Genomic DNA, 13863 nt, shown 5'->3' on the forward strand with positions numbered 1-13863 from the left:
GTTATCTGTTAAGTGTCTGTTAAGTGTCCAATCACACTTGGCCAATAAAGAATTATATCTATCTATTCTATCTAAATTTTAAAAAACCAGACCCTTCACTTTTTCTAATACACGTACATATATATTCAAAGTAATCCTCCATTTAATAATGGATGATCCTGTAGATTCAAAATAAATTTTTGTCCCAGAGCATAACTTTAAGTAACTGAAGATACCACCTTTTGTCCATACTAGTTTTTCAATCACTTTTTCAGAATCTCTTCCCATCTAAAGCCAAGTTACATATGCCCATGGCATATAGAACAGCTGTTTCTAGGACCTCTAACTGAACATGGGATATCACATACTCGCATGCCTAACAGCATAGTATAACAATAGGCTTGTTGAATCGAACCAAAAATAAATCAGATCCAGGGATGTGTATTCAAGTCAGACGCCTCCTGGGAAATTCGCCAGCAAAAGATGAATATAACATGTCCCCCTCTAACTAGTTTTCATAGTCTGAATTCAATATATAGCCATTAATGACAAATAACCTTTTATCTTCCATTAATTTATCTAATCCTATTTTTAAAAAAATTCTAATTAATGGCCACAGTCTTGTTTTTCATTAAAGAACAAACTGACACATTTGAAAAAGTATATCTCTCTCATTGCTCAGGCACATAATTTTATACACTTCTAGATGTATTATCATACTTTATATACTTTGTTTTACTAATTCAGTAGCATTTGCTAATTTGGATACAGTCAACAGCCTAGAGTTCTACCCAACTGTGATAAATCAATCCCATAAATAAGAAAAAAACATAACTGTCTAAAGCCCTGAAAAGCTGTAATCAATCTTGGGCTGAGAACTAAGTCAATAAAAGGACATTTCCAGGGCTCTAAAGTGCTCTGTGAATGAAGCAACTTTAAATATAATGTAACTCAAGACTATTCCTACATCTCTCCTGTATCTGTAATAGGTCTCTTCACGAGCACCTCTTGACAGGGTCTCGCTCAATCATAGTTTCTTAATACCCGTTGGTTAAGGCAACAACAAGTGGTTTAACATTAAGTTTCCATCAAATGGTTGCGCTTCATTTTAGAATTCAGTAATTCAATAAAAGTCTGGAAACCCCATGAAAATTGGACTGATGAGGGTACATCAAATCACATATATTGGAGATTTCTGAAGTGTATTAGATATACTGAACAGACAGGTGTTAGTATGTCCTCACTTAATAGAAAAAGAAAAAGAGCTAATGTGTTGAGGCAGACTGAGATGGTCCCGTTAGTTAAAACCAGAGTATAGGCAGAGGGAAACGAACAGGTAATGGTGGTAGGAGACACTATGGCAAGGGTTTAAAGTCAAAGCAGTTGAGTTTAAAATAGTTGGAGTAGCAGTAGCTACAGTAACAGTAGCATTGGGGAAGAGTGGAGAAGAATGAGTAGTAACAGTGTGAGTACATGAGTCTTGTGGGTGTTGTTTAGGAACCTGTGTTGTTATTGGCTGTTTTGTGATTTGAGCCACTAAGCTGGATGTAGTTGAAAAGAACCCATAGCAGGCATAATGATAAAACTATAATATAGCCTTGATTTATAATTCTAGATTCCCCATATTTCTTTTGCACAGTTGACAGCCTTATTGAAAAGGATATCAGGATTTACCAGCTGACAAGAGTAAGAAAGCCTTTAAGAAGTAAATTCATGGAGAGCTTAGCTCTTCAGAAAATCCTTTTCCACCGCCACAATCTGATCCTCCCTGAAGAGCCCTTTGTAACAGCTCCGTCTTTTGATAAAAGGATGGGTGGCTATTTCCTACTAATCTTTGTTGGGCTTTTTTTGTTCTGTGCTATGAAAAGGTTAAGGTTAATACTGAAGAGACAAAGACAAGCGGTAGCCTCTGACAGCCCATATAGGCAAGAAAAAAGAGGACCATTACGGAGGTGCACAGACCATGCAGCTCCCTGTAACAGATTGGTGATTTGCAGCACATTTTACTATGGGATTTAAAGGTGACCTAAGAAATCATTATTAGCTAAAAGTGCCTTCTGCACTTCCATCAAAATGGCTCCAAATGGTACATTAGTCACATACTGTAGTACCCTTTCAGAAGTCAAGCCTCACAGATATGATCTTTGGCTACCCTTCATTCAAATTTTTTAATTCAGAACTTCCTAAACATACGATCTTGAAAATACATTGATCAGGATTAGAATCTGGAGGGGCATGCTTGTCTGAATGAAAAACTGGATGAAAATGATTCCCTTTTAACAGCATGGATGAGCAGGATAATAGTCTGTTAGAAATGTGTGCTCTAATCAGCCTCTATTTGGCTTACTGCTCGCAAAGTGATAGGGTGAATAACATCTCAGGGTAAGTAATAAACAGCTTTTTCAAAACTTTTGCATGCATGTAGATAAACTGCTTCCACCCAGGTCAGATATAAAAGGCAAAGGCTCCCTTAAATTCAATCCCTAATGACTGCATGAATCCAATCCTGCAGTTTTCTGTCAATGCCTTCTGCTGGCATGGTTCAACTTCTCTGCAACAATTGAATTCACGGAAATTTCATATCTAAAGCCCTACTTAACTGCCAAGGCTGATAAAGTAACTTATAAGCATGTAACTGATGAAGGTAGGTGAGATACTGCCACCTACTGAAATAGTTTAAGCATTAGGCAGAAAAATTATATACAGTAATCACCAGAGAAAATTCTACATCTAATAGAGCAGGGGTGTCAAACTGGCAGCCAGCAGGCCAGATGCATCACGCACAGGCCACGCCCATCCTGGCCCTACAAAGGCAAAAAACATCATGCTATGTCACGTGATGTCATGTGACGCAATCAAGTTTGACACCTGTGTAATAGAGCACCAAAGCTGCTAAATGAAATTAAATGGCTAAATGTTATCAACTTCAATCCCAATCTCAAACTGTTACTATTTTAAAATGGCTTCAAAGGCTCCTATATATACTTATCAGGATTTCAGATTACTCCGAAAAATCAGAACAATTAATCAGTGGAAAAAATTGCCTCGAGAAATTGTGGGTATTCCAACACTGAAGGTTTGTAAGAAATGGTATTGTATGAAATAGTATAGGGTTTCCTGCTTGGATAGGGAGTTGGACCAGAAGACCACCAAAGTCCCTTCCTTGTTATTCTGTTAAATCTGTTAAATTTGTTAAATCACTTTCTGCACACCTCTTTAGAGAAACATTTGTCATGTGCATAGAAAGAGTTGCATTTTCATTAATGGCACATTTGCAGAATGGCTCCTACGGTAGAAATGCATACCTACTGTGGTGTATAATCTTTTCAATGGCAGGGTAAAAGTTTATTATTTTTCACAGATTTTTAAATGACTCCTCAGACTGACACCCAAAGCTAGTCACTGTGAAAGACTTCTGACATTGGAAGATGCTAAAAGTTTTAAACCATATCTATATGGTGTGAGTTTAAAATATGCTCATTGGAAATACTTTATTATCGATTCTTATACTGAGCAGGGAATTGAATTTGATGGCCTACATAACCGCATCCAACTATGATCTCAGCTCCATTTTTTTTTATATTGTGCTGCATTTTTATTGTTCTCTTTGTATCCCAAACTTAATTAGATATTCTAACAAGGATTATATTACACAAACATGCTAGAAATCAATCAATCGTATAAAACAGTGAGGAAAAAGCAATAAATTACACTATGTATCTCCATATGCATAATATAATTTGTATTATAGGCTATTTGAGACAAATAAATGGCTAACTGAAAATTATGTGCCAGAACTCTAAATTATTTCATTTTTCATGTATCAAGCTTTTGCCTTCATAACTGAACAATGATGGATATAAGTGTTCAGAGAAGCAGCTATGGCTACTTTAAAAAGCGGTTTGTACATGTAGCCTGCAAACTTAGTAGTGTTATTTAGGGCAGCAGTGTGTTACAGGAGCTGATTAACTGAGATTTGGCAAAGCATTTTGTTAATAAAAAGTATGACTGAGATTGATCTTCAGGAAATTAAACCTGCTTGTTACAAGGTGCGCTGATCTGACTCATCCAATTTTGATTAGTTTCAAATTCCAATAAAAATGTACTGTTCTACAGAAGATACTGTCCCCCTTACTTATTTATTTTATGTCATCTTTTTATCAGCACTGCAATAGCACTTGTACTGAGCAGAATTACATGAAATAGAACTGCACCTAGTCAAATGAAAGACGCATTCAGGAAGCACAGATTTGGCTTGGGGTTCACCAAGTCTATAGTGTTCCATTTCACCCCACTAAAGCCTCTTCTTTAGAAGTATCAGAGGGCAGCAGCTCGGGGAAAGATTGTAGTGTTCAAAAGTCATCAGATATAGATAGCACACTCCCACAAGACAGAATTCAGAAGAAATATAAAGCTCTCTTCCACAAAAGATAAAGAGTGATAGTTTGGTGGTTCTGCTTTCCACTAGAGTTTTCCCTAGTTTGGGTACCCTAAAATAGGAATGGCGTTTTTTGCCCAAAATTCTAAAAGGACGTTGTCCATTGTTGAGAATTCTGGAAGCTGAAGCATCCACATCTGCAGGGTTGGAGAAGGCAATTACAAGGATGTTGATAACTGGTGAATCTAAGAGCCAAACAAGGAAACTATAGGTGGCCTAGAATAGTGGAAAATCTTTACTGTTTTTTTTTCCAGTGAGTATGTGCATTGACCATCATCGTCAATCATGATTTCATAATGTATATAAATTAAATCTATTCCAGTATAAATAATAACCCATACATTCTATGCATCCCAAATGCTGTATTACATGATTCAAAAATTCTCTTATTTTGAATAAACACTTTGATTAAATGTTGTCAAAACATTCATGTTGGGGATCTGATGCACTGGCAATTCAACTTTACCTAAATAAAAGTATTTATGTGGAGATGAGAGAACTTCATGAAATATTAATAATGAAGTAATTAAGTATTAATTACTTTAAGTATTAACAGCTAGCTTCAAATATGTGAAAGTCTTCTATCTACTTACATCTTCTGTTTTATCTACAGGAAAGAAAGATCTATTGTGTAATGTTTTGAAGAGCAGAAATAGAATATAAAAAGGAAATTGTAAGGAAGCAGAGTTTTTTTTTAAACTAAACTTTGGGAAATTTTTTGTCATAAACTTATTCAACCTGGAGATATATTACATTGGGTGGTGATGGTATCTCCTTCAATAGTGATATTCAGCAGAATATGGATATCTGTTTCCTATCATGGATGTAGAATGTACAGCCTGGGGCCATACACAGGCCTTCAGCATCATTCTCGTCCCCCCCCCCACTTCAAGGTCTCCTGATAAATGTCAATTTTTTTCTTTCTTTTGCATTTTCAGGACTGGAGATTTAAGAGTCTCCTAAATGAATATCTGGAGACAAGATTTGCTCCTTAAAACCCTCCCAAAATAGACCATGGTATTGCTCACTTTTGAGAATGATCCTTGACACTTTACAGACACTATTTGGGTGTTCGGGTTAACAGAAGAACCCCAGGATCCCTTCCATTTTAACATTAAGTTATTTAGTTATTATAGTTACTCACACATGAGCACACACACACCCCTACAGACTCAACATGATTCTGGAGGGGACGTCTCATTTGTAGACAGCAGTTGAAAAGAAAAACAAAGCTAGATATAAGATTGTAATTACAGTTTTCCAGCAGGCCACTCTTTGTCACTCTTTACCTTGACTAGGATTTTGCCTTTCAAACTCTGAGGACTTGGAAGTTGCTTGAGATCCCCGATGTTCACAGAGGTCAAATCTAGCTTGTCACCAAAAATCTCCTTGAGGTATTGGGCAATTTTCTTTTGCTGTTGAACATTACAGTGATTTTCAATAGACAGTATGATTGGAAACCTAAAAATTAGAGGGAAATCATTTTGAAGATATTAAAACCACTGCATGGTAACACTATTTTCTTCACTTCTATGAGTAGGGAGTTCCCAAAGAAAACAACCAATTTACCAGTTGCTCTCTGCGGGCAGAAAGATACTAATGGGTAAGAAAGAAAAGGAGGAATTATTCAACTTCTCTTTTGGCTTAGTCTTCTTCAACAAGAAGATATGTGTTGCAACAAATAATTATGAGGAGAAAGATAAAGGAAAAGCATTACTAGTAGAGAATGACCAACATGTAGTCAAATTTATTTAGAATTAATTTAAATTTCAGGAAGCTGATGAGTTATATCCTCTAATACTGAAGAAATTTTAATAAAGGACTAGCAAAACTTTTATATATTAGTTCTGAAAAATCCTAGAGTATTGATAGTGCCAGATGACTTGAGGAAGACATACCATATTTTTCGTTGTATAAGATGCACCGGAGTATAAGACACACCTTAATTTTGGGGGAGGAAAACAAGAAAACAAGAATTCTGCCTCTGCCTACCAGCATCAGGCTCAGCGGTGTCCTGACTTCCATTCGGATTTTGATAATGGGTAGCACAGATCTTTTTATCAGTTTAAAACAAATCCTATCATTCTATTTAAGTAGAGTGGGAGTGTTGTGACCCAGGTTCCTGGACCCAGACTCCTGGACTCGGATAATTCAGAAAGTGAGGGAGAAGACCTGGCCAGCCCTGCTTCTCTTGAGCCCTTTCCCTCCCTGGCACCCACTCAAAGGGAGGAGGAGGGGCCGGCAAAGCCTGATTCCCTGGAGCCTCCTTCTGATTTGGCAACGCCCCAAGAACAGTTTTGGAGTGATGCAAGATTACGCAGGCGTGACCGGCGTGCACAGCAGCGGAAGAGTTGGGACAAAGCCAAGTCATAATTGTCATGCAGTGACATCTGCAGAGACTATAAATAGGAGGCGGGACTTCCTGGTTTTTTGTCTTGGACAAAGTAATGAATTCTTGTGGGCAATCTGTATCAACGGAGGGAAGAATATATTCGTGAGTAATTCTGGCCTTATCTGTAATTTCCTTGTTATCTCCAGAAACTTGGCAGGCCCGTGGGTAGACGTAGCCAGGACATTTATATATATGTAAATAAATCAGAAAAGGAGGCCTCTGACTGACTCTTTGCTGGGAGTATTGGGGGAAGGGAAACAGAACAGGGTAGGGTGTGGTGGGGGATGATTTTCATGGGGGCAGAAGTGGGCCTTGGCATCAGGGAGGAAAACGCAATGCATGGAGGCGATGCTTTTACAAAGCGGGTACTTCTGTGCGAGAGGTCTAAGGCTAGGTGGCTCACTGTCCAGCCTGCCCCTTCTCCAGACAACCCAGGCTTCTGCTCCTGGCCCAGGAGGCGGATCTGGCCAGGAAAGAGAAAGTGAGACTGTCGAAAAAGAGGAGGAGGAGGGTGCAAAACTCTGCAAATCTTTTTCCTCCCCAATTGCCCAAAGCAATTCGCAAAGACGCACGCCCTCATCCTCCTTTTCTGCAGTTGGCTTTTGCTCCTGGCCCGGGAACCGGATCTGGCCAGGAGGAAAGAGGAAGTGAGCAGGCCCAGGCCAGGAGCATAAGCCGACTGCCCTCAGCCTTGGTCATCTGGAGAAGGGGCAGGTCGGGCGGTGAGCCACCTAGCCTTATGCCTCTCACACAGAAACGCCCACTTCGCAAGAGTATTGCCTCCATTCATTGCGTTTTCCTCCCCAATACAATTTGCAGAGCCACGCGTCCTCATGAAAATGCAGCAGCGGGGGTTTTCGGCCGGTTCCAAGCAGCACCCTAATGTGAAGATCCCCCGCCACCTGAAAGCGCTGGAAAATGCGATGCACAGAGGCCGACAACCTCCGAAGGGTGGGGGAGCAGTAGGTGGATGGGGCTACATTCGGTGTATAACTCACCCAGATTTCACCCTCTTTTGGGGGGTAAAAAAGTGCGTCTTATACACCCATCTTCAAAAAAGAAGAGATGAAAGATCCAGGGAACTATAGATTTGTCAAATTTCTAAAAGAATGTCATACAGAAGATCAAGATTTCTTTTCTTTACCTTCCATACTGCAGGACAAGGAATAGTGGATTTCACTAAATCAGATTTGATAGAAAAACTTCCTAACTGTAAGAGCATAATCAATTAGCGCAAAAAGTATTTGTTTCTTCTTGACTGGGTAAACCATCCTCCATCTGATACTTGAATTTGAATAACTGCACTGAGCAGAGTTTTTGTTGTGTCTCGCCCGCTTTCACCGCAGCCGGGGCCTTCTTATCTGCTTCCGAATGCTGAGGAATGTCCTAGTATACCTCCAGCCCCCAGCTCTGGCTCCATGCCCAGACAGGCTGAGGAGGAAGAAGTACCTCCAGCCCCCAGCTCTGGCTCCATGCCCAGGCAAACGGAGCAACTAGACCCCTCCCCCTCCCCCACAGCATGTGAGCCTGAGGAAGGTCAATTGCCAACAGCTGCAGACTGGAGTGACCCTCGCTTCAGAAGAATTGATAGGCAGCGGGGACAGAAGGAAGGGAGGGGCAGGCCTGGATAAGTGCTGAGTCATGGAGCCACACCCCATGGCCTATATAAAGGATCTGCTTTCTGGCATTCTCTGAGTCAGGCAAAGTCTAATATACCTTGCTGAAGTCACTTTCTGGTCTCCTGCCTGCCTTGAGAACTTTGCTAGGACTTTGGCAGAGCTGCAGAGGCATGCCTGATTCGGATTTCCCTGACCCGGTCGTCAGCGGAGGAGTGGGACACGACAGTTTTGGCATCATTTCATTTTTGTATAAAATCATGACTGATAATCGTGGATAAGAGAGGAAGCAGTACATAGCTCCATGTTCTTCCCCATCTGCCTTCATTTCTATTACTCCGAGACTTACAACCATTAGTTTAGTGACTGTTTGAAGTTACAATAGCACTGATCAAAGTGACTCATGACTTTTTCACACTTATGGCCATTGCAGCATCCCCATGGTCACGTGATCAAAATTCAGACCCTTGGCAACCTGCATGTATTTATGTCAGTTGTAGGGCCCCGAGGTCATGTGATCATTTTTGCAACCTTCTGATGAGCAAAATGGGGAAGCCAGATTCACTTAACAACCATGTTTCTAACTTAACAACTGCAGTGATTCGCTTAACAACTGTGCATAAAAGATCATACAATGGGGAAAAACTCACTTAGCAACTATCTCGTAAGTACAACACAGTAAATTGGACACTTCTGTTAATAAAATGAAAACAAATATGACTGAGAAATAAAATTTGCTGTAATTTTGAAGAAAAAATATGTTATCAATTAAACACATTACCATATTATTTACAAATACAGTAATGAGAGGAGATTTGCACAACTGTCTTTTAATTGATTACAATATTGCATAAAATACACAAACCAGAATGTATTTTTTACATACTGAATGTACTGTACTTACTCATTCTTAGTAAAGGCATTTTTGTTTATTACATCTATTACATCTTTAAAAGGTATTTTGGAAGTAAGGGTGTAACCATGATGCACAACTGGTTCTCCATCTGGGCCATCCCAGCAATCAACTATCAAGATAAGAACATTATATGTTAAATGAATATTTTGCTGATATTTTCCCTTCCAAGTAAACAGGCTAAGAGGAGATCAATGCCCCAAGCATATATTTGGCATTTGAAAATGCTATTCAACAAGTGGACATTCTCTTATTACATGCATCAAGTCTCATCTTTCATAATCTATAAAGCTCATGCTGGCAAATGATTAAAGCTGACAAGCTATTATTATCGCACAATGACAGCAACAGTTTTGCTGGAAAGAAAAGTACCTCAGAAGTACAAGTGAGAATGCTAACCAACCTTTTATTTAGAGCTGCATGTATCAAAGTATTAATTTTTGTGCTGTATTTTCAAATACTTATTTATACAGAAGCATAAATTACTAGCATTTGGTCATATTCTCTAGTAAGTATTTTGTATGCTTTGAGAGCAGGCATAGAACTGAGCAAGTGACCGTGTATGCTCATATATGGAATTTCTGTCTGGAGGTATCTAATGTTACATATTCAGTGTAATAGTGGAAACTCCACCGCAATAGACCACCAAGTGAAATAAAGAATACACCTTCAAGACATCGGCAGCCATCTTGTAAGACTCGGGCATACATCTCTACTTTAGACTGAGACAGAAGCTGGTCACCAGTTAGATATGTGTTGTGGGAAGAAGCAATAAAATAGTTGCAAAGAGGTTGCTCCATATCCTGATGTACCTCGCTGTGCAGTGGATTGAACACATCACAGGCCGGACTGCACATAAAATTGGTAAAGCCTGTAAAATTAGAGAAAATAGCAAAATATGGAAAAGTTGTATATTAAGCACACAAAGTTAGGCCATTCATGAAGGAGTAACAACATAAAAAAATCGAAACTATCCAAGAATTATCACTCCGATACTTTCTTTCAAATGTCATTCTACCATTCCCCAAATGGTTACTGTTGAGATCACTAGCTTTAATGCTTCGTACATTTTAATGCATAATCATAAGTCACTAATCACTTCCATTCCATCAGTAAGTAAGCCAAAACGTTTAGATACAGATCCAAATTCATCCAAAGCATATTCAATGCTGAAACGCTTTCCTTGTCTTGTCTATGGTCTGTTAAGACCTGAATCTTACAAGGCAAAAGCAATAGCTATTTTAGAATTGGAAATTATTTGAAAATAATTTCAAGGATTTAGAAAACACAGCAGAATTGTGACAAATATTATGACTATTGATCTGAGGTATACTGTACATTGGTTGTTCCATTCTAAAACCAGGCAGATGGAAATGCTTTGGATCCAAAGAAGCATGCTCTCTGTAGCTGTTGTTTCTTAAAGGACGTATCCCTGGGTCTCTTACTAGTCATTCAAGATCAGAAATATAGTACAATTGAGTTAAACAGCCATTGAGGTGGTGGGTGACAGGGTGGTGCAACACAACTGCGCCATCACCAATACGGTAACATCTCCTTTAATCAGATCCATCTTTTCCAGAACCCACAAGGTCGTCTCCATACAACCTCAAGAAAAGCCATATTTCCTTTCAGCATAGCTGGCAGATATAGAAAGGGAAACCATTTCAGATCTGAATGTTGCTCATTTCTCTTCTCTTCCCATTCATGCCCTATTCGTTTCATCATTGAGGGACTTGCACAAAGAGTCACATGATGGAATTTCCCCTTCAACTGCAAGGATTAATGAATCTCTTTGAGGAAATAATTTTAATTAAACGTGTCAAACCAATACACACACATTTGTTTCCCCAAATTTCCTAGCCCCTTAACATTGAACTATAAGCTGGCTCATCATGAACATTGTAATCTCACACAGATGGTATACGAAACTAATTTAAAATGACAAGAAAAACAGAAGACAGGGCAGGTTTTAAAAAAAGTTTTGCCAGTTCAAATTGAGTATAGAAATTATTCTAGTCAAATAGAATCTTAGCTTTTGGTCTTTTTTAATGGAAAGTAAGAATACAAGAAGAGAGAGACTCAAGCAGAGCAATGAAAGAAAAATCAGTAAAGCTCTGGAGGCCCAAAATGCTTGAGCTTATATATTAACCTTCTTTTCTGATTGTTTTCTCCAGCCTACCAGAAAGGATGTTTGTGATGAAAAGAAAAAAGAAAGTCTCACAAAGACCCTGGAGAGCTTTGTTTTGTCAATTTTGATGTGCAGTTTCAGACAAGATGGCCCACACTGTCTAGTTCCATCCATCTGTCCATCCATCCATATATTTTATTCATTCATTCATTGATTTCATTCATTCCACAAAAACAGGTCATCATCCTTACTATAATAACTTACTCAACAGCCATCAAAATTAATTTTCATCTTTTAAAAAAATGTTTCACTGCTTCCTAATGCTGCTTAAAACAATGTTGAGTTTAACCATGTTAAACTTCTGATCTTTATCCAAGAACAAGATGAAATACTAATGAGATATTTAAAAAGACTGACTCTACATACTAACCAAGCAGTCAATCCGCACTTTTTCACCTATAATAATCCAGGTGTTTGAATTAGGAAACTAAAATGGGTATAGGCAGCACCTTATTTAGCCAAGTAATTTCCCAGATGACAGGTGCATCCATGAAAATTTTGTTTGTGTTTGTCCTTTACAAAACTGGATGAACATAAAATTAAATAATTATAAATACATTCAAAAGGAATACCCTTCAAGGTCAGCTGCATAGAGCAGGAGAAATGGGATGGAATGTGTATCATGATGTAAACCTGTGACCTACTTTCTTATGTCAGATGCAATGATGCAAGTTGGAAAGGACAGGACTGCATCATGTCATCATTTTTTTTTACCTGCTACAGGCATTGCTGGTCAGCGTGAGACATTTTGATGTTGTTGGCATTCCTTTAAACCCAATACAAAGTACACAGTATTCTAACTTGGGTTATTTTTTTTATTACAGGGTAACTAATAATTGCAAGGCAATCAAACCGATCAGTCCTAGAGGAGATCAACCCTGACTGCTCTTTAGAAGGCCAGATCCTGAAGGTGAAACTCAAATACTTTGGCCACCTAATGAGAACGAAGGACTCATCAGAGAAGAGTCTAATACTGGGAAAGACTGAGAGCAAAAGAAGACGGGACGACAAAGAACGAGGTGGCTGGACGAAGTCACTGAAGCAGTTGGTGTGAGCTTAAATGGTCTCCGGGGGATGGTAGAGGACAGGAAGGCCTGGAGGAATGTTGTCTGTGGGGCCGCGATGGGTCGGATACGACTTTGCAACTAACAACAACTAATGTTTTGTGTAATTCCCAAAATATGTTGCTTAGTGATAGGGCTCTTTCTGTGATTTCTTCATATAATACTGAAAGGAAGCTCTCCTGATTCTGAAAGAAATAATTACCTTGGAGCATCCTTCTCTGTTCAAGAAAAGGTTTCCTGAGAATTATTTGACTCTGCTTCTCTAAAGGCTCAACTGACTTTTCTCATCCAAATTCACTCTCAACAAGCTCATACTCAAGACTAACAACAAATCTTAGTCTGTATTTTTCCCCTTGCTCAGGTTCAATGCTACAGTTGGAGTGTAGTGGCTCCCACTCTGAGGTTGGAGGTTAGCAAGTGTGTGTTTGAGACTTGAGTACTACTGTACGGTGGGTGAGCTCCTATCATTTTCTCCAGCTCCTTCAAAGGAATCTTTACAGGTGTCTCCCAGGCAACAATGATGTCATTGGCTAATTCTTTCAAACTGGAAGCACCTTACATGATGCCTCTAACACGAAAAGGAATGCTACAACTCTAAATATGAGGGAAAATATTTTGGATCATTGCTAAATCCAAGCTAGTCTATCAATTTAAATCCTGGGAAAGTGAACTTGCGATAGGATATTTTCAAGACGGGTAATAACATGTTTCACTCCAGACAGACAATCTGATATGAATTGCTATCAAAGTAGTTTCTTCAAATTATTGGTGCCACTTCTCCATTTCTAGGTTTATCAGGCCAATATTTCCTATATAATTTCTAAGCATATTCACTAAATAATGTGAGAACAACGCACTACTATTATTTGCCATTTATTTAAAAAAGGCAAAATTATAAACTATAGCATTTGTTATTTGTAGAGTGCTTTACAGCTTTCAGTGCAAAATAACCTTTATAGCATTTGGATACTATAATTCCAGTTTAACAGCTAGGAAGTGGAGGTTGACAGAAAGTGACTTTTGCAAGGCTATAGATATTGAATTCAAGACAACCTTAATTTGAACTGATACTATGTAAATTAGAGCCTATTTTCTCCATCTGGCAGACACTGGCATTGTTCATTTTTTTTTATGTTAAGTCTTGAAATAGAGAAAATTAATTATAACCCTTTTTGTTCTGCTTAAATACTACTTCAACCAGCAGTCACTTACGTTGTTTTCTCTCCTTGTTTCTAATTAAATCTAAAGTACCATTCTAAAGAATAAGACTAGA

The 13863-nt window shown here is 38.6% G+C and overlaps 1 protein-coding gene across 1 annotated transcript in view; it reads right to left on the bottom strand.

Annotated features, from left to right (window-relative positions):
• Nucleotides 1-13863, bottom strand: part of PLCH1 (phospholipase C eta 1) — a 138104-nt gene that overhangs the window by 37710 nt on the left and 86531 nt on the right. The window contains exons 8-10 of the mRNA XM_058189246.1: nt 10006-10209; nt 9330-9450; nt 5707-5878 (exon numbers count right to left, since the gene is read on the bottom strand). Of these exons, the coding sequence (XP_058045229.1) occupies nt 5707-5878; nt 9330-9450; nt 10006-10209 (497 nt within the window). The remainder of the gene's footprint in view (nt 1-5706; nt 5879-9329; nt 9451-10005; nt 10210-13863) is intronic.

Source organism: Ahaetulla prasina, chromosome 6 (genome assembly GCF_028640845.1).
Source record: "Ahaetulla prasina isolate Xishuangbanna chromosome 6, ASM2864084v1, whole genome shotgun sequence".
Lineage (NCBI taxonomy): Eukaryota > Metazoa > Chordata > Lepidosauria > Squamata > Colubridae > Ahaetulla > Ahaetulla prasina.